The 22574-nt window shown below is 36.5% G+C and overlaps 1 protein-coding gene across 1 annotated transcript in view; it reads right to left on the reverse strand.

Moving 5' to 3' along the window:
* PNPT1 (polyribonucleotide nucleotidyltransferase 1) overlaps positions 1 to 22574 on the reverse strand; it is a 52329-nt gene that overhangs the window by 13007 nt on the left and 16748 nt on the right. The window contains exons 12-18 of the mRNA XM_037047951.1: positions 21235 to 21331; positions 20679 to 20781; positions 10487 to 10557; positions 9147 to 9183; positions 7185 to 7251; positions 7002 to 7091; positions 5553 to 5606 (exon numbers count right to left, since the gene is read on the reverse strand). Of these exons, the coding sequence (XP_036903846.1) occupies positions 5553 to 5606; positions 7002 to 7091; positions 7185 to 7251; positions 9147 to 9183; positions 10487 to 10557; positions 20679 to 20781; positions 21235 to 21331 (519 nt within the window). The remainder of the gene's footprint in view (positions 1 to 5552; positions 5607 to 7001; positions 7092 to 7184; positions 7252 to 9146; positions 9184 to 10486; positions 10558 to 20678; positions 20782 to 21234; positions 21332 to 22574) is intronic.

A 22574-nucleotide genomic window follows, 5' to 3' on the forward strand; every position in this document is an offset into this window, starting at 1 on the left:
TCATCTGACTATCTCATTTTTCTTAAACAGATACTAAAAAGCCCCTTAAAACAATTTTAATAAGTAATCCCTTTTTCTCAGCACAAATCTCTCTAATAAGAGTAAATTTAAACCTTAAAGTAATTTGTTCCTTTGCCTTTTTGCTTTTGGTACATTCTTTTTTTCTTTTTGAAAAGTAATTGTGTAAACCCTTCCAGCCTGGACCCCTCAGTCCACCTCTCCGTGAGATCCATTGTTAGATCTTGTGTATCCTCCCAGAAAATTTCTGTTCACAAATAAATATAAGTGTCATCTTTTATTTTCTTTATTTACTCATGGAGTGTGCTGAACGCATTCACTATTCTGCATCTTGCTTTTTTCCCTTAACATTGTGGATACTGATATAAAACAAAGCCCTACCATATTCTTTTGAATGGCTGCATAGTAATTCTGTATAAGTCACACGACAGAAGCTGGATTACTGAGTCAAAGGGTGTATGGATTTATGTTTCTTATACTGTCAAAATGCCCACCAAAGAGTAGGGCATTTATACTTTAACCAGCAGCATATGCGGGTGCTAGTTCTATATTCTCATTGATTCTTGTCAAATCTTTTGACCGTTGTTCATCTAAAGGGTAAAAATGGTAGCTATAGTTATAGTTTGATTTTTGTCCTTATGAATGAGGTTGAACTTTTCATGTTTATAAATTATTTATATTTCTTTTTTGTAAACTGTGTGTTTCATGCCCTTAAACTACTTTTTGGTTGGTAGTCTCATTCTTACTGATTCACAAGAGCTTTCAATATGAACAGCAGACCTTTGTTAAGTAGAAGTGATATAACAGTAAATAAATATATTAAATATAATTTCTAGACTGTTGACTTTATCATGAATTATTTTCCTGTACAGAATTTTAAAAGTTATATGGAATCATGGTTCCTGGTTTTTGCTTAGGAAGGTTTTATTCTTTTAAGATTTTGATAATTTTTTTTTAAAAGTTTAAATTTTGACCAGTTGGAACTTATCTGGTATAATGGAGTGTGGTAGGGATCTCATTTCATATTCTCTGAGCACATGGTTATGCACATGGTTAGGCCTAGAATGGTGATGCCTTGAAAATCTATCCCTCCTATCTAGTTCTCTTTGCTAAGCCTGGGAGATGTAGAGTCAACGTGCATATTAGATGTTTCCAGCTAAATTTCTACAAAGCACCGTAAAAAATTATATGTACATGTATTTAAAATTTAATCACACCCAATACACTTTTTCCTGCATTCCCTACCTTGGTTGGAAGGAACTAAGACACTCATTGCAGAATCAACATTTCCTTCCTTATTTCCTATCTCATCAAAGATTGATTAATTTGTCCTCTCAAGTATTGAGAAAGTTCTCCTTTCCCCTAAATATTGAAATATCCATTATTACTCCTTTAGTTCAAGTCAACATTATTTCTTGCCTTGCCAACAGTCTTCCTGTCTGGTTTCCCTGATTTTAGTCTCTCCTCCCCAGCTCCCACTCTCTCTCATTGCACTCAAGGATCATCTGGCTGGGAAAAACTACCTTAAAAAAAAGCAGTTCAAATTATGCTACTCTACAGAAAATCCTGCAAGACTCCCATCTCTTTTCGGGAAATTTTTAACATGTTCTGTGATCAAAAAAGTTTAGAAAATAGTACATATCCTGTTCCCTAAAGATCCAGTATTCACACTAGCATATTAAGGTCTACTTAACCCATAAATAAACCTGCTTAACTCTGCTCAAATGTACAATACTTTAGAACAGAGTAATGTTTTTCATGGTGTACAATAATCAACATCCTATGGAACACTGAGTTGCTAAATACTGGCTTTAAGTTCAAACTTAGTATAACAATGACCTTTCAAATCTGGTCCCAGTTCATTAATTCATCACTTCTTTAAAACACATAACAGAAACACAATGTACTGCTTCATAACTTTGCACATGCTATTTCTAATTTTTAATTAGTTTATTAATTATGCTATTACAGTGTCCTGATTTTTCTCCCTTTGCCCACCTCACCAGGGACCCCCACTTCCTCAGGCAATCTACCCACTATTGTTCATGTCCATGGTTCATACACAGAAATTCTTTACTCTATTTCCTGTACTGTACTTTATATCCCCATGGCTATTCTGTAACTGCCTATTTGTACTTCTTAATCCCCTCAACTCTTCACCCATTCACCCACCCCCATTACACCTGGCAACCATCAAAGCATTCTCTGTATCCATGGTTATGTCTGTTCTTGTTTCTTTAGTTTGTTTTTTAGATTAAATTGCTGATAATGTATTTTTTGCCATTTTGTTATTAATAGTTTTGATTTTTTTCTTAAATAAGTACCTTTAACATTGCATGTAGTCATGGGTTGGTGATGATCAACTCTTTTATTTTTTTCTTGTCTAGGTACCTCTTTATTTGCCCTCTGATTCTACATGACAGCTTGGCTGGGTGGAGCAATCTTGGCTGTAGGTCTCTGCTTTTTCATGACTTTGAATATTTCTTGCTATTCCCTTCTAGCCTGCTAAGTTTCTTTTGAGAAATTAGCTGATGGTCTTATGGGAACTCCCCTGTATGTAAGTAACTGCTTTTATCTTGCTGCTTTTAAGATTCACTCTTTGTGTTTAACATTTGCCATTTTAAGTATGATGTGTCTTGGAGTGGGCCTCTTTGCATCCATCTTGTTTAGGACTCTCAGTGCTTCTTGAGTGCATGTGTTATTTCCTTCACCAAATTAGAAAAACTTTATTATTTTTTCAAATACATTTCCAATTTCTGGCTCTTCCTCTCCTTCTGGCACCCCTATGATGCAAATGTTGGACCACTTGAAGTTGCCCCAGAGGCTGCTTATTCTATCCCATTTTTTGGATTCTTTTATCTTCCTGTGCTCTGACTGGTTGTTTTTGCTTAAGTTCCAAATCATTGATTTGGTTCTTGGCTTCATCCACTCTATTGTTGTTTCCTTATAAACTGTTCTTTATTTTGATTAGTGTATTCTTCATTTCTGACTGGATCTGTTTTATGCTGCTGAGGTCCTCACTAAGTTCCTGAAGCATCCTTATAGCCAGTGTTTTGAATTTTCTATCTGACATATTACCTATCTTCATTTTGTTTCATTGTTTTTCTGGAGTTTTGATCTGTTCTTTCATTTGGGCCATGTTGTTTAACCTCCTTGTTTTGGCAGCCTCTCTGTGTTTGTTTCTATGTATTAGGTAGAGCTGCTTCGATTCCGTGTCTTGATAGTGTTGCCTAATGTAGTAGGTGTCCTGTGGCACAGCCTCTCCTTTCACCCAAGCAAGATGCTCAAGGTTCACCCTTTATGTGGGCTGAGTACAACTTCCTCTTGTGGTTGAGCCTTGAATGTTGTTGGCAGGTCAGTGGGAAGATTTACCCAGGCCAGTCAGCTGCAAAGACTGGCTTTGACCACTGACCACCAACCTCCATACTCCATGGAGTATCAGCTGTGCAGGTTCAGGGTAGTGGTGCTCTGATGTGGTTACTGTCCACAGGGTGCACTGGCCCTTGAGTTTCCCAGGTAGTGTAGACCAGGTCAGTCCTCACCTCTGTTTTCCCTGGTACCACCCTACCGGAGGTATAAAGCAATCTGAGATGGCTGCTACTTGTGCTGGGTTGGAGATTCACAGACAAAAGCCAAGCTGTGAATCTAGGTTTGCTGCTGCTAGTGCTGGGCCTGGGGCTCACTATAGCTAGCTGTTGCTTGTTTGGGAGGATTTAGAAAGTTGAGCAGCACGAGCCAAGACCAACATTTATTTATATGGAAAAGAAGCTTGGGTGGGCCTGTAAGTTGGGTGGGATAGAGTCCCTGGGGATCTCCAAGATGGGTCAGTGTTAGCCAGGTTGATGAGGCATAGCTTACTGGCTCTGTGGTTCTGTTGGGGGGAGTGTTTAGAAAAGGAACAATGGCCTCTGCTTGCCTTGATTCCAGACACTTCAGTTTCTCCCAGTATGACACTGGTGACTTTCAAGCTGCTACCCTAGTGCTCAGAGGGAGTGAGTCTGATTAGGTGAATCCATGTGTGGGTTCTTCAAGAGGAACTGCTTAGGGCTCCAACAATTTATTCCAGCAACTCAATACCTGCTGGTTTTTGCAGCCTGAAGTTGTAGGGACTTTTCTTCCCGACACTGGAACCCTGGGCTGCGGGGCCTGCTGTGGGGCTGGGACTCCTTGCTCCTGAGATATCCCGCCCTAATTTTTATCTACCACACCTGGGTATGGGACCAGCCTGTTTCCCATCTGCTCGCCTCCTACCGGTCTGGGTAGATATGGTTTCTTTAATTTGGTTGTTGTCTGACTTCAATTCAACTTGATTTCTGTTGGTTCTGTTCTGTATTTCAGATGTAATTTTGATGTTGTGCGAAGAGGAGAGCCATGTCTGTCTATGCCACCATTTTGACTGGAACTCCACTAGTACTCATATTTTAATTGAGTTGCCTACACTTTGCTGGCACTTCCCAAGGACTTGAACATTCGTTCTAGTCAAATTTAAATTTTTAATATTACTGATTATATAACAATATCCATATGCAAAATAATACCCTGGAATACAATAATGGGTTTTGTATCTAAATATAAATAAATTAAAAATTGAATTAAAAATTAAAACAAAAGATTTTTTCCCCTGAAAGTTTTGGCTAAAAACGTGGGTGTGCATTGTATATGGGAGTGCATTATATATGGCGAAATACAGTACCTTAAATATCGGATTATGTTTCCCTTCCACTGAATACAACTAGAATAGTGCCTATAACTGCCCTTAGCTTTTTACTTTTGGCTTAAGTTTTAATCTTTCTAGTTATTGTTATATATTCATGGCATTCTTTCATTTCATCCTTAGTTAGGTTGCCTTATCTTTCATATTTGTATTATAAATGTATAAATTATAGGGAACTCCTTTTGTGGCTTCTTAAAGTGACTCTAGGTCTTTTTCCTTCTTGAATAGTATTATAAATGACTATCTGGCAATAATTGTCATCAGAGACTCATAATATTGCAATTTTTTCCTTTATGGTATTGCAGACCCATAGATTATTCCGAACCAATTGCAGTCTTCCTTCCTAAAATTCTGTGTATACTCTATGAGTGGTACTGTTTTTCTTATGGCCTATATAAATCAACTTCTACGTAAACAACAAGATTACGTGGTCATTTTCCCTTATGGTTCTAACACTTCTGCTTGCCAATCCAAACTTCTTTGGTGAACGCAATCAACTGTGGAGCTCTCCACCTTTTGGAAGGTGAGAAAGCTTGCTGGGTTACTAAGGCAAGTAAAAAATCTTGTTGTACTGCTTTTAGCTGCCCCCCCCCCCCAAAAAAAAGAAGGAAAAAAAAGGAATCCCAGCAGAGTATCTGTATAGTTGTACAACTGTAAAGTTTAAACTGTATTTTGTAACTATTTCGCTTTTGCCCTGTTTTGGTTATCAGTAATCTGACTTCTTTAAGTTTTACTAACATCCAGTTTTAAAGAAACCTTATACTTTATACAAATCAAGTATATATAAAGCATTAGAAGTTTTGAGACATAATTCTTTTACCTGCATCCATTAATGCTAAACTTCCACAACATGCAGATGCCATAGAAGATGATCCTATAAAGGAAAGTATTTATAATATACTGATTTTTAAAAATATATACAAAATTATTAGTATTGGTTATCTTCTTACAAATATTTGGCTATAATATAAAATTTGATATTTTTTGTTCTTTTTAAAAACACTTAAGGGAAGCACTGCTAAAACGTGACCTACGGAGCTGCACTGTCCTCTGTGATGGCTATTAGCTGTATGCAGCTACTAAATTTAAACCAAATTAAATTCAGTCCCTCAGTGGATAGCACACAGATTGAAAACTTCCAACATCAAAGAGAGTTCTATTGGGTAGCACTGCTGGAGATTCTGATTCTAAGAATCCTCCCAGAATAACCAGCCTCTCTTTTGTTGCTTACTCAAAAGGCAGTCAGAGATACACTAAAGGGCTTAGGCTCTCTCACTGGGCCGTAAGCACCTAGCCACATCCAGTAAAGAACAGAAAGTCTCTAGTAGTAATCCTGATCTTACTTTATTTTGCTTTTTAAAAAATACCTGCCCTGGCTGGTGTGGCTCAGTGGATTGATTGAGTGCTGGCCTGCAAACTGAAAGGTTGCTGGTTTGATTCCCAGTCAGGACACATGCCTGGGTTGCCAGCCAGGTCCTCAGCTTGGGGTGTATGGAAGGCAGTCAACTGATATATCTATTGCACATCTATGTTTCTCTCCCTCTCTTTTTCCCTCCCTTCCTCTCTCTCTAAAAATAAATAAATCTTTAAAAAACCTTAGACATACATATATATAAAATCTGCCTAGCTGGGCTCAGCTGGTTAGAGCACCACCTCAATGCGCCAAGGCTGTGGATTTGATCCCATGCAATAATCAACCGATGGATACATAAATAAGTGGAACAACAAAAATGATGGCTCTCTTTTTAAAATCAGTACTTAATTTAAAAAATAATCTATGACCCTATAATATATGCTGCATCTTTGAGAACTCTGTGCCCTGTTCTGCCTTTAAAGATCATAAATTGTCTTGACCTATGGGCTGATTTTTTAAATTTTAATTTGATCTTTTAACCCAGCCTCTCTCTGTGGTGTCTACTTATATCTGTGATACATGACAGGTGTCCCCTCCCTAATGGATCACTCTATTTTGGCCCTTCTTTTCTTAAAGCTGGCTTTGCTCTATAGTTTGTGAAAATAAAAAAAACAACCCAAACTGGATCTATTATATCAGATACATACAGAGAAACATTTGATTTATATTGCTTTCCAAACATCTAATTAGATAAGAACAGGACACAGACAAGTATACAATTAACTAAATACATTTTCCTCTTGCAATGGGTTTGGTACTATAGTAATAAACAATGTAGCATTAGTTCTGAAAGGTTAAGGCTATAACAGGGAATCTGGTCTTTTTAACTAGAAAAAATATATTTCAATGCCATACCATTTGACTCTAGGACTTCAGATGTGACTCTTATGGTGAAAGGAAAATCTTTCGGAATAACAGGATACAAAGCTTTCTCAGCAAGGGCACCTAAAATAGAATAAAAAGTAATGAGCAAAACATGTACTAAGTCTCTGTAAAAATACCATATAGTTTATAAATTTGTACTCAGGGTGTACTCACCGTGCCCAAGTTCTCTTCTATTTACACCAGTGATTTTACCAATTTCATTTGTTGCATAAGGAGGAAACTGGAAAAAACCCCACCCACACATATGAAACTGACATGGAAAGACATCCAAGCTGTATTACCAAAATAATAAAAAAGTTACAAAAATGTAGGATCTCATTTGCTAAAACAAAAAAAGTACATTTATATATATATATAAATGTCTGCACATCTAAAATATATAACAAATTACTAAAAGTATTTCTAAGTGTATATGCACTTAGGGTGGGAATTAAGTGGTTATGGGGATTTATACCATAAATTTCTATGTTTAAATTTTTAACAACAGCAAGAAATATTTTTGTAGTATGAAAAAATATATATACTTTTTTCCTTAAAAATCCACACTGAGGAAACATATTTTCCAATAAGGGTTTTACTTCGGCCAGAGGTTGCAAACTTTTATTTGACCAATATATTGTCTTAAAGGGATATAAATTAGTTGTGATCATTTAAAAAATTGGGATATTTCCTGTAGAAATCTGGAATCCCAGTTTTTTTTAGACACAGTATTTTTAAGTAGGAGTAATGGAATATGAATCTGATCAAGCCTCTGGGCTGAGCAGCCAATTGCAGGAGGCAGAAGGACAGAGAAACACCCCGAACTCCACTATGGGGGTGCAGTCAGCAGCACCCAGACTCTGGGGAACTCTGCAGTCCAAGGAGCTCTGGGCTTCAACAGACAGATTATAAAGAAAAGAATGTAATGGAGGAGAAACCGATGGGTTAAAAGAGACTTAAAGAAATATCAAAATTTTAAAAATGGAGAAGACTAAACTACAGTAGATAGGGATGTGCACTAGAAACACAAAGTGATTACTATAAAACTTAGGAGAGCAGTTGCTTGTAGGGAAGAAGGGTGTGAAGACTGGGATAAAAAATGTGGAGTGGCTTCTGGGCTGACTGGCAACATTTTATTCTCTGACTTGGGTGACAGGGACTTGGGTGGTGGTTACATGGGTGTCTGCCTTATAAAAATGCATTAAGCCATCCTTTGTTTAACATAGTATCTGTATTTTATTTTACAATACAAAGATTTTTAAAAATGTGATGATACAACATAGCCTGTATTTCTCCCCTACCTCTTTTCCCAATTATCAGGTAGAGCTACATTTTTCACAGCTGCCCTTTTTAAAAAGACTGCTATGTGCTCTTCAGCTTATGAAAAAGGATGCGCTTCTGCAGCATCTGGGTATATCCAGAGCAGCATATTTATAAGGGCCTCAAGACCTGTGAGAATCACCAGGTTTATGGAAATTCTCTAGCATATATTACATCAAATGTTCCCTATTAATTATAGCAGGTTCACCAAAACTGAGATATTGGGACTCTGGGCAGCCAAAACAATCACTCAAAGGTGAAGTGCTTTGCTACTTTACACTAGCTTCCCAGTGTCTGTGATTTAAATACTAAAATTTAAGCATTATATGTCATATCTGGTCCTTTACAATTAGTTGTGAATAAAGTCGATTACAAACTCAATTATATATAATAAGTCTATATAAAACACTTTAATATTAAACACTTCAGTTTTTTGACTACTAAGCAACTGAGTAAAAATATGAGTATATAAATGAACCACAAGAGAAGGTAATTTGCCAGCTGAGGTATTTGGAAAACCCCACTTTTGTTTGACACATGTGAATAAGTACAGCTCTTTCTTGATAAAACAATATTGTTTATTATACTTTAATGTATGACTCCCAACAGGAAGTTGGGAGAGCTACTACTACCTCTTAAATTCCTTCTGTATGCAATAAAGAACAGCCTCCAAATCTACCTTAACAGATATATGTTAAAACCAGCATAGTAAAATGTTAATGGTTGAATCTAGGTAGGGGCTATACAGGTATTCACTGTAAAATTCTTTTAACTTTGCTGTATCCTGAATATTTTTCATAATAAAAATTCACTTACCTCATAGTGCAGCATGAAATTTTTATCTTTTATTCCACTACAAAAAAAACCATAATATTCAAAACCTCACACAGATACAAATTTATTTCAACAAACAGAAAAGACTTAAGAAGACTTAAAAAATAATTGTGTATCAAAGAGTTGATCTGAAACTGAAAATAAAGAGAGTTAGAAGGATGTTAGAGACAGTATTTTTTCTGGGGCTTATAACTAAATTCTACACAGATTTAGAAAAACAGTTTTGCTTTAAATACAACAAGCACTTAAATATCCAGAATTGAATATTAAGGCTATATATATAAAACCATATTTATGTTTTTAAGCATTAACGACTATTGGGAAAATCCTAAATGTTATCAAGTCATTAGTTAAATCTCATTTTTTCTCTCAGTCAACATGTGAAGTGAAGGTCAGTAACTGAAATGATATCTCTGAGAGAAATCAGAATATCTGACAGGCAAAGATGTTTTCAGGGTTTGAAGCTGTGTTGCCTCCTAGAGGAGAACTGAGTCAAAGTGAAGAAGGACACAGTAACCAAGTTTTGACCCAGAATTTGTAATACAAAGTATAAAAGCTCCCTGCAAAAGGATTATGATTATGACGAACATTCTGACCTTCTACAAACATCTTCACTGTAAATTTTATCAGATACATGAAAAACAATTAGTGTTGCTATCATGAAGACTCTGGGGATTATCCTCATCTGCTGGGAGGCAGGAAGAGGGAGGATGTCCTGTCCTCTTCTGAGACCCTCAACCAGGGAAAGGAAGCAACCTTGTTAAGCACTAAGGAAAGAATGAGCTATGTGGTCATGAGTCCTAGGACTTTGACACAGTAATACTGATGGGAATTGTAATAAAGATTCTCATTGTATAAAACTGATCAATAGGATTTTACTGCTGACTTTCTAGGAACAGAAGAGAGCCAAATACTCCTGAGTACAAATTCAAATGTGCCTTGGGATAAGACAAGGTTTTTCATTCAGTAATAGCTTCCAGATTCATTTCAGCAATTGGATTCCTACTTATTTATTTGCTCTCTTCCTTATAACTGAAAAACCTATCCATTCAAGATTACCCAGGAAATCTGTCCTGAGGAATGGTTCTAGAGACACAGAATAAACTAAATGTATCCATACTAAAGAACTAAATTCTTTACTAATATTTGTTCCAACCAATGAGTTAAAAGACAACATTTTAAAAAATCCCTTGAAATTACTATTTGTAGTCAGAAAAAATAGGGACTAAAGTATGGGGTTTTAAAAGTAATAATGCTTAATAATATACCACGTGAGCTTCAATCACACCACTGGAACATCATAACCAAAAAACATAACTTACTTGACAGCAGTTATAATTCGGTCCGACTTTACACTAGATTCTAGTGAATCAAATGTAACAGTACAAAGCACCTAAAGAAGAAGAAACACAACTCCTCAAGCTTTGATTTATTAACAACAAAGATAAAAATGAAAAATATTAGAAGAACCCAATTAGCTCTTAAAAGAAATGCAGTAAATATAATCTATACAAATCAATAGAACTTAATATAGTAATCATCAATAATCCAAAGGTCTAACATCACATGCAGTGCATATGTAAAACACTGTAATAGAAGTGCTAGGAGAAGAGAAAGAAAGAGTTCTAAAACCTGATCATAAAGAAAGCCTCAGTAAAGCTTCAGCGAACAAAACTGCTCCCTTATAAAAAAAAAAATATCAATCTTCTTTGAAGGGCCATAACATAAACCAGAGACTACAATGCAACATTCAAAACATTTGGGATAGAATCTATTAAAAAAAAAAAACCCAAACAAACAATCAAACAAAACCCCAAAAGAACAAATGGACCATTCTAAAGAGAAAAAGAAAATAAATAGAAATTGACCCTGAGCTAAATCAGATGTTAGATGAACAGATACGGACTTTCCTTTCATTTTTCCGTACATTAAAAAAAAAGATTTTATTTATTTATTTTTAAAAGGAGGGGGAGGGAGGGAGAAAGGAAGAGAGAGAAACATCAATGTGTAGTTGCCTCTCGTGCCTCCCTACTGGGGACCTGGCCTGCAACCCAGGAATGTGCCCTGACTGGAAATTAAATTGGCAACCCTTTGGGTTTGAAGGCTAGCACTCAATCCACTGAGCCACACCAGCCAGGGCTCCAGATAAGGACTATCCATAGCTATTATACTCAACGACATAAAAAAGAACCAGTGTAAATTCTAGAACTGAAAATATATTATCTTACATTGAGAGGAGATAACAAGAGTCAGTGAACATGAAGACATTAATAGAAATCAGCCAATTTAAAGAATAGAGGATTATTAAGAGGACTAACGGATGTACTCACAATCCCAGAAGGAAAGAAAATGAGGTAAAAGAAAATATTCAACAAATGTTGGAGAGGTTGTGGGGAAAAGAGGACCCTAGTTCACTGTTGGTGGGACTGCAGACTGGTACAACCATTATGGAAAATAGTATGGAATTTTCTAAGAAAACTAAAAATGAATATGCCTTTTGACCCAGCAATTCCACTGCTAGGATTATATCCTAAGAACCCTGAAACACCAATCCAAAAGAACCTATGCACCCCAATGTTCATAGCAGCACAATTTACAATAGCCAAGAGTTGGAAGCAACTTAGGTGCCCATCAGTAAATGAATGGATCCAAAAACTATGGTACATTTACACAATGGAATTCTATGCAGCAGAAAGAAAGAAGGAGCTCCTACCCTTTGCAACAGCATGGATGGAACTGGAAAGCATTATGCTGAGTGAAATAAGCCAGGTGGTGAAAGACAAATACCATATGATCTCACCTTTAACAGGAACCTAAACAGTAAAACAAAGAAGCAAGCAAAATATAACCAAAGACACTGAAATAGAGACCAGGCTGACAGGGACCAGAGGGGAGAGGGGAGGACATTTCAGGGGAAAAGGGGAAGGATTCACAGGAACAAGTATAAAGGACACAGGGACAAAAACTAACAGGGGTGGAAATGGAAGGGAGGTGGGGAGCACTGGGGAGGTGGGCTGGGATGGGAGTAAAAGACAGAAAACTGCACTTGAACAATAATTAAATTAAAAAAAAGAAAATATTTAAAAATTATGGCTGAAATTTCTCAAGTTAAACAAAAGATAAATTTATAGGTTCATGCTCAGGAAACTCTTAGCAGGATAAACACAAAGAAAACCACACTATTCCCAGTCACAACGCTGAAAACCAAAGATGAAGTCCTGAAAGCACCCAAAAGAAATCAAGTAATATACAGGGAACAATGATATGAATGAGTCCTGACTTTTCATTAGATGAAAATGGAGAAAGAAAAGCAAGTGGAATATTTTTATGTGCCTAAAGAAAAAAGCATCGACTTAAAATCTATATCCAGGAAAAAGATTCTTTTTTAAAAATATTTTATTTATTTATCTTTCGAGGGGAAGGGAAGGAGAGAGGGAGAGAAACATCAATGTATGGTTGCCTTTCGTGCGTCCCCTGCTGGGAGTTGGCCTGCAGGGAACTGGCCTGCAACCCAGGCATGTGCCCTGACTAGGAATCGAACCGCGATCGTCTGGTTTGCAGGTCCGCGCTCAATCCACTGAGCTACACCAGCCAGGGCCAAGATTCTTTTTAATTAAAGGGAAAATAAAGACATTTCAGGTAAATGAAAAATAAGAATTTGTTGTCAAAAGATCCAGAGGACAATACTAAAGGAAGTCTTGTCAGACTGAAGGGAAATAATAGTAGCTGGAAACATGGATCTTCAGGAAGAATTAAAAGCATCAGAAATAGTAAATATGTGGGTCAATATATAAAAAAATCTTTCCCTCTTACCTTCTTAAAATACATATCACTGTAAAAAATAAAAGTTACAGCATTGCCTTGTGGAGTTTATAACATGTGTAGATGTATCTCATAAGACAACAATAGTATAAAGAATAGAAGGAAGGAAAAATACACCTAAATAGTTGGGAACTTGACTCATTTTTTGTGAAGTGGACAAAATTAACTCTAAAAAGACTGGATAGTGACAGATGTATATTGTATTCTCTATGGTAACCACTGAAATGTACAAGGTATGGCTAAAATGCAAAAGAGACAAATCACAATGGAATTCTAAAAAAACATTCAATTAATCCAAAAAGAAGGCAGAAAGAACAGGAAAACAAAAACAAAACAAAAACAAAAACCAGAGGGGCCAAACAAAAACTAATACCAAAATGACAGATTTGAGTTCAATCACATCAGTAATAAGTTCAACCTAATGGACTAAATACTCTGGTTAAAAAGGCAGAGATTGTTAGAATGGCTAATGAAAGTACAAATAATATTATATCTTAATGGAGTTATCTTAGAAACTATTAAAAAGTATAAAAAACCTGAATCATAGGTGATAGACTATCTTCATCATAAACACTCTGATTTAAATTGTAAAGCTATCATTTCTCAAATGAATTCATGAATTCAGTGAAATACCAATTTAAATGCTAGAAAGATTTTGTTTCCCAGAACTTGATATAATAGACTCTTGGTCAAGATGGAAGCACAGGCAAACACGGCTCGCATCCTCATACAACCACATCAAAATTACAACTAAATATTAGAACAATCATCACTCAGAGATTTCAGAAATTGAGTTGAATGCAAGTCTGACAACTGTGGAACTGAAGAACAACTACCACCCAGACTGGCAGGAGATGCGAAGAGGTGGACAGTGGAATGAGCTGGCGTCACACCCACACCAGGACCCCAGCCCACAGTTCCAGTTCCAGGAAGATTAAGTCCACATAACTTCTGGCTGTAAAAACCATCAGGGTTTGAGCCAGTGAAAGGAACTAATGAAATCCCAAACATTTCCTCTTAAGGGCCTGCACATGGGCTTACTCAGACTCACTCCCACTGAGCTCCAGCACCAAGGTAGTAGCTTGGTGGGGAGTAGCATATGGGGAGCCTGTGCCAATGGACCCTACAGGACGCCTACTACATTAGGCCACACTACCAACACAGGAAGTTATAGCAGCTATACCTAATGCATATAAGCAAACACAAGAAAGCTGCCAAAATGAGGAGACAAAGAAACATGGCCAAAATGAAAGGGAAAAAAATCCAAAAAACTCAGAAAGAGAACTAAACAAAATGGAGACAAGTAAGCTACTAGATGCCAAGTTCAAACACTGGTTGTAAAGATACTCAAGGAATTTAGGACCTCAAAGGTATAAAAAAGTCCAGGCAGAAATGGAGGATAACTAATAAAAATAAACAACAACTTACAGGGAATCAACAGTAGAGTGGATGAAGCTGAGGATCAAATTAATGATATGGAGCACAAGGAAACAAAAAATAATATCAAAGCAACAAGAAGAGTCCTGGCTGGTGTGGATCAGTGGACTGAATGTCAGCCTGTAAACCAAAGGGTTGCTTGCTAGTTCAATTCCCAGTCTAGGGTACATGCTTGGGTTACGGACCAGGTCCCCAGAAGGGGGCGCTTGAGAGGCAACCACACATTGATGTTTCTCTCCCTCTTTCTCCCTCCCTTCCCTCTCTAAAAATAAATAAATAAAATCTTTTAAAAAACAGAATAATAAGAAGAAAAACGAGTTCTAAAAAACAAGGATAGTGTAAGGAGCCTCTGGGACAACTTTGGGCATACCAACATTCATATCATAGGGGTGCCAGAAGAAGAAGAGAAAGTGTAAGAAATTGGAAATCTATTTGAAAAATAATGAAAGAAAGCTTTCCTAATCTGGTGAAGGAAATAGATGTGCAAGTCCAGGAAGCAGAGAGTCCCAAACAAGATGGATGCCAATAGGCCCACACCAAGACACATTGTAATTAAAATGCCAGACATTAAAGATAAAGAGAGAATCTTGCCCTAGCTGGTGTAGCTCAGTGGGTTGAGTATGGGCCTGCAGACTAAAGGATCGCGGCTCGATTCCCAGTTGGGGCACATGCCTGGGTTGCAGGCCAGTTCCCAGCAGGGGATGCACCAGAGGCAACCACACATTGATATTTCTCTCCCTCTCTCCTTCCCTTTCCCTCTAAAGATAAATAAATAAAATCTTAAAAAAAAGAGAGAGAAAACCTTAAAAGTGGCAAGAGAAAAGCAGTTAGTTACCTACAAGGGAGGGCCCATAAAACTGTCAGGTGATTTCTCAAAAGAAACTTTGCAGGCTAGAAGGAACTGACAAGAAATATTTAAAGTCATGAAAGGCAGGAACCTATAGCCAAGACTGCTCTACCCAGCAAAGCTATTATTTAGAATTGCAAGACAGATAAAGAGCTTCCCACATAAGAAAAAACTAAAGCAGTTTATCATCACTGAATCACTATTATATGAAATATTGAAGGGACTTATTTAAGAAAATCAAAACTATGAACAATAAAATGGCAATAAACACATATCTTATCAACAATTGAGTTAAAAAACAAACTAAGAAAACAAGAAGAATAAAGACAGAATCATGGATATGAGGTACATTTTTGATGGTTGCCAGATGGGAAGGGGGCTTTGGGGAACAGTGAAGAAATGAGAAGATTAAGAAGTACAAATAGGTAGTTACAGAATAGCCACAGGGATTTAAAGTACAGTATAGGAAATGAAGTAGCAGAAGAACTTGTACACCTGACCCGTGGACATGAATAAAGGTATGGGGACAGCCTGAGGGTGTGGGAGGTTCTGTGGGGAGGGCAAAGGGGTAAAATTTTGGACAACTGTAACAGCATAATCAATAAAATATAATTTTAAAAAAGAACTTGATATAATAGTAAAATCAAAATGATGGAACAAATGAAAGACAACATACAAAACAATATTGGGTGGGGAGGCAAGAATAAAAAAGGAGAATTTGTTTTTCATATATTAAGACATACACCAAAAATCATAACATTTAAAACAGTTTGACAGTGGCCCAGGAAATTCACAGGGCAATGTAAGAGAATATGTTTCCAAATGTATTAAGAAGGTGACATTGCAAATCAATGGGAAAAAAATGAATTGTTAATAAACACTGTTGTACAATTGACTCATTCTGGAGGTTTTGACCTAATACCATGTGTAGGAATCAACTCCAAGACAGACTAATGGTTTAAATTCGATAGCTAAAACTAGAACACTAATAGAAAAAAGAAGGTGCATGTTTTTGTGACTTTGAGGGAATGAAGGATTTTCTAAGTAAGACTTGAAAACCACAAACAAGAGTTACACAGGGAAGGATTAACTACTTCAAAACTAAAGATTTCGGGTTTCTTGTAGACATATGGTAAGCTACCACAAACAAAGTTTAAAAGCATATGAAAAGGTGATATATACAAATTCTGGTAACTGAAAAGAATATTTAAAACACATAAGAAATGGACAAATTTCTAGAAAAATATAATCTTCCAAAACAAATCAAGAAGAAGCAGAAGCCTGAACAAACAGATAACAGCTGGTGAAATTGAAGCAATAATAAAAAAACTCCTGGCACACAAAAGCCTGGGACCAGATAATTTCACAGAATTTTGTAAAACATTTAAGGAAGAACTAACCCCTATCCTTCTCAGGCTATTCAAAAAAATCCAAGAAGGAAGATTCTCAAACTCTTTTTATGAGGCCGGTATCATCCTAATCCAAAACCCAGATAAATCACAACAAAGAAAAAACTAGAGGCCAATATTCCTGATGAACATAGATGCTAAAATCCTCAACAAAATATTGGCAAACCGCATCCAGCAATATGTTAAAAAGAGCATACACCATGACCAAGTGCAATTCATTCCAGGGATGCAAATATGGTACAATATTCACAAATCAATAAACATAATACATCACATAACCAAAGCAAAGACAAAAATCACATGATCATATCAATAGATACAGAAAAAGCACTTGGTAAAGTTCGGCACCTATTTATGATAAAAACTCAGCAAAGTGGGAGTAGAGAGAGCATAACCCAACATAATAAAGGCCATATTATGAAAAACCTACAGGCAACATCATACTCAATGAGCAAAACCTAAAAGCTTTCTCACTAAGATCAGGAACAAGACAAGGATGTCCGCTTTTACCACTTCTATTTAACATAGTATTGGAAGTTCTAGCCACAGTGATCAGACAAGAAAAAGAAATAAAAGGCATCCAAATTGGAAAGGAGGAAGTAAAATTGTCATTGTTTGCAGATGACATGATAGTGTACATAGAAAACCCTATACAGACCCCACCAAAAAACTGCTCAACCTAAAAGTGAATCTGGCAAAGCAGCAAGACACAAAGGCAATAATCAGAAGTTGAAGGCATTTTTGTACACCAACAATGAAATTACAGAAACAAAAAAAACCCATTTGTTATAGCAACAACAACAAAAAAAAGTACCTAGGAATAAACCTAACCAAGGAGGCAAAAGACCTATACTCAGAAAATTACACAACACTGAAGAAAGAAATTAAGGAAGACACAAATAGTGGAAGAATATACTGTGTCCATGGATTGGGAGAATTTCATCATCAAAATGTCCATACTACCCAAAGCAATTTATAGATTCAACACAATCCCTATTAAAATACCAATGACATATTCACAGATAAAGAAGAAACTTTTAAAAAATTTTATGGAACCACAAACAACTCTAAATATCCACAGCAATTTTGAGAAAGAAGAACAAAGTAGGAGGATCACCATATCTGATATCAAACTATATTACAAGACCAGAGTAATCAAAACAATCTGGTACTGTCAGAAGAAAAGACATATAGGTCAATGGAACAGAATAGAGAGCCCAGAAATAAACCCAAGTCTCTATGTTCAATTAATATTTGACAAAGGGGGCAGAAGCATAAACTGGGGTAAAAATAGCCTCTTCAACAAATGATGTTGGGAGATCTGGACAGCTATATGCTAAAAAAAAAAAAAAGAAAAGAAACTTGACCACCAACTTATGCTGTACACAAAAATAAACTCAACATGGATAAAGCTCAAATATGAGTTGTGACACCATAAAAGTCCTAGAGGAGAACATAGGCAGAAAAATCTCAGATATTCCATGCAGCAATATTTTCACTGATATGACCACTAGAGAAAGGGACATAAAGGAAAGAATAAACAAATGGGATCTCATCAAAATAAAAAACTGCATGGCTAAAGAAAACATCAGCAAAATGAAAAGGGAACGAAGCGCATGGGAAAATATACTTGCCCATGATACTTCAGACAAGGGTTTGATCTCCAAAATATACAAAGAACTCACAGGACTCCACTCCAGGAAGACAAACAATCCAATTAAAATATGGGCAAAGGACCTGAATAGACACTTCTCCAATTAGGACATATAAAGGACCCGGAGACAGTTGAAAGGATGCTCAGTGCTGGCTGGTGTGGCTCAGTGGACTGAGAGCTGGTCTGCAAAGCAAGGTTTGCTAGATCAATTCCCAGTCAGAGCACATGCCTGGGTTGTGGGTCAGGTCCCCAGTAGGGGGTGTGTGAGAGGCAACCACACACTGATGTTTCTCTCCCTCTCTTTCTCCCTTCCTACCCCCCTCAAAAAAGAAATGAAATCTTTAAAAAATGTTTTAAAAAGGATGCTCTCACCACAAACCATCAGAGAGATGCAAATTAAAACCACAGTGAGATATCACTTCACACCAGTCTGAATGGCCATCATAAACAAATTAACAAACAAGTGCTGCTGAGGTTGTGGAGAAAAGGGAACCCTAGTACACTGTTGGCAGGAATGCAGACTGGTGCAGCCAGTAGGGAAAACAGTGTGGAATTTCCTCAGAAAACTAAAAATGGATCTGCCTTTTGAGTTCCAATTCTGCTGTTGTGACTATACCCTAAGAACCCTAAAACACCAATCCATAAGAACCTATGCACCCCAATGTTCACAGCAGCACAATTTGTAATAGCCAAGTACTGGAAACGACCTAAGTGCCCATCAGTAAATGAGTGGATAAAATAACTACGGTATATTTACACAATGGAATACTACACTGCAGAAAGAAAGGGGCTCTTACCCTTAGGGCAGCACGCATGGAACTGTAGAGCATTATGCTAAGTAAAATAAGCCAGGCAGTGAAAGAGAAATACCATATGATCTCACCTATAAGTGGAATCTAATCAACAAAATAAACAAGTAAGCAAAGTAGAACCAGACTCATGGACATAAAGAACAAACTGACAGTGACCAGAGGGGAGGAGAGAGAGGGTTAATAGGGGCGAGACAGGGAAGGGTTGTCAAGGAGCATGTATATAAAACCCATGGACAGGAGAAAGCCAAAGAGGGGAAGGAATGAGGGTGGGAGGTGTGTACGAGTGCTGTGGGGGAAAGTGGTGGTGGGAAAATTGAGACAACTGTACTTGAACATCAATAAAAAGAAAAATAATAAAAAACTCCCCCCAAAACACATAAGAGATCCGTGAAAAATAGCAGAAAAAAGACAGTAAACCATACTTAAAAAAGAAACAAAAATGGTCAAAGGATATGAACAGGTAAATCACAAAAGAGCAAACCTAAACTAGTGCTACCACTTTGCACAGCTCCTGGCACACAATGTATGTGAAAATAGGGCACTAACAGTGTTCAGGCCCCAGGAAATAGTTTACACTGTAACCCTTCTGACTGGCTATTACACAAAGACACCTTGTTCATAATGAGGGCGATGCAAATGAAAACTACACACCACTTTGTATCCATTAGATTGGCAAAATTAAAGTAGGGAGTAATAAAAGAAAAAGGAGGATCAAAAAACTATGGTACATTTACACAATGGAATACTACACAGCAGAAAGGAGGGAGCTCCTACCCTTTGCAACAGCATGGATGGAACATCATGGAGAGCATTATGCTAAGTGAAATAAGCCTGACAGTGAGGGACAAATACCATATGATCTCACCTTTAAGTGGAATGTAATCAACAAAACAGACAAGCAAGCAAAATATAAACAGAGACATTGAGGTTAAGATCAGAAAGTAACCAGAGGGGAGGTGGGAGCTGGTAATCAGGGGGAAAAGGGTGAAAGGTTTTCAGGAACAACTATAAAGAACACATGGACAAAATGAAGGTTGGGGTGTGGAATCAGGGGACCGGGGGAGTAGTGGGGGGAGAGGCAGACAACTGTACTTGAACAACAATAAAATTTAAAAAATTGAAAAAATTTTAAAAAGGAGGAGGTATAAAGCATAATATCATATACAAAACACTAGATACACACAATACACATGCATGTTAAATACAAGAGAATGGGTGCCTATGTTCATGTAAGGGAGAACAGGACTGAGGAATAGGCTAAATGGAGAAAACAAACAGAGGGTCTTGAAAACAGCAGCAATGGCAATATCCCATAACCTAAGGAATATGAACAACTCAATTTTGCATACTTCAAAAAAGCTTTTAGAATATTTTTAATGATCAGATATAAATGTGGTTAATATATTAACCAGATAAAAACCTATATGATAAAAACCTATAGTATAGCTTCTACGTAATGGACTTCTAATAGATCTAATTAAGCAATCCTGAATCAGCAAATAATCACATAAAATTACTTTTTATATATATTACCTGTGTTTGTCCTCTTTGAAATAATGCTGATCCATGAAGAACTCTGAACATATCTATCTCACAACTGATATTCCTAAGTGAAGTCAAATCTCGACCATCACACCTACAGCAATAAAGGAAATTATATAAAGCAGTGTTGGAAATCAGAAAAATCACATATAATTACTTTATCCCTACCAGGAAAGGCCTCAAACCCAGCTGCATATTGTAATCATCTGTAAAAATCTGAACTTTTCTAGCGCCCCACCTGAAAACCCATTGAATCGGAATCTTGGGGGTTGGGACCCATACAACTACACCGTTAAAAAGCTCTGCAGGTAGTTCTAACATGCAGTCACTACCATAAAGCACTGTTCTGTACACAAGGCCGAAGAGAGATAGTCAAGCACATCCACAAAATCCACACTCTTCAACAGATACCTGTTTATAAAATAAATGTAATTCTTTCTTGTTCACTTAAAAAAAAAAGGCTCCCTGCTTTAAGAAAGTTGCCACTTTCAAGGCAACTTGCACAGACAGCAGAGGCTTCAATTCCATGAAAAAAGGGTATGTTTACCTTTTGTATTCATTCAAAATAATACTTCTAAAAACATCCTTTGCAACAGCATTGAAGGATTCTATTATTTCATATGAATCGACCTCTGGAAATTTTTCTATAGACGAAAGACAAATGAAAAACAAAATGCCACTTTACTTTTTTTGGAAGACAGGATTTCTCTTAAGTTCAATGTATCAATTGCTTTGTACCAGAACACTGCTTTGAAATCAGCTCTTTATTGCATTATGTTCCCTGACAAATCCAGCCAATTATATTATGAAAAAGCCTGACACTTTTAAGAGTAGTCACCTCCTGTTTTGCCTGAGGAACTTTTATCTTAGTCTGAAAATAGAGGAATGATTTTCTTTATATATGACAAATATCTCCTGATGGGTTTTTTAGTTAGTATTTATCAAATTCTTTCATGCCCCTGGTATTTTACATGTTTTATTTTTTAATGTCTTTAATCCCTGTAACAACTTATGAGTTAAATTCTATTATTATCTTCATTCAATGGAAGAAACAAATAGGTCTAAAGAGGTGGAGTAAGTTGTCTAAGAAAACAGACAGGAACAGACACAGCTGTGATCTGAATGTAGATCCCTTTGCCTAGGCCTATGCTTTTAAATGGTAAGTTACTTTACCTTATCAATAGATTCATGTCAAGTTTTAAGAACTGGTCTCTCAAGCACTTGGTTTATTCAATATAACTTTAAAGTAACCAGAATATAAGAAATACAAATAAAGAGACATGTATGAAGTACTGTATCTTCATCAGGCAAGAATAATTTTAAATATTATACTTTAATACGAACTTGTATGCTTTAGCTGGGTTGCACTTGGAGAGGAAAATAATTACTAACAAAGCATTAAAATATTATCCTATGAACCCAGAGAGTCATGAAGATATTCTACTGTGTACAATATACACAAAGTCACCTTCATAAAAATAAGGTAACAGGTGTTATATAATGTGTTATTCTTAATGGGATGAGATATAGTGAGAGAAGACCAAACTTTTTCAATGGCAATTAAAGGCAATGGCCTTAATAGCAGTGCTTATAGCAGAATTCTTAATCTTAAAATAGCTAGGTGAGAAGTCATCTGTTTATTAGCAGAAAAATGAACAAGAGCTATATGTCATATTTGGAACATACTCTGTGTGATTGACTACGATAAAATCCTTTGCTTAATAATATCTAAGAGCTAAATTCTCTAAAATCTAAATTTCACAAGTCCACATGATATTAATAAAAATCATCAGTTAACATTTACTGAACACATGCTATGTGCCAGGCACAGATATAAATTATTCACTTACATAATCCCCATAAACTAGGTATTATTAGTATTACAGT

The sequence above is a fragment of the Sturnira hondurensis genome, unplaced genomic scaffold (genome assembly GCF_014824575.4).
Source record: "Sturnira hondurensis isolate 20B ecotype Veracruz unplaced genomic scaffold, ASM1482457v3 Scaffold0006413, whole genome shotgun sequence".
Taxonomy (NCBI): Eukaryota; Metazoa; Chordata; class Mammalia; order Chiroptera; family Phyllostomidae; genus Sturnira; species Sturnira hondurensis.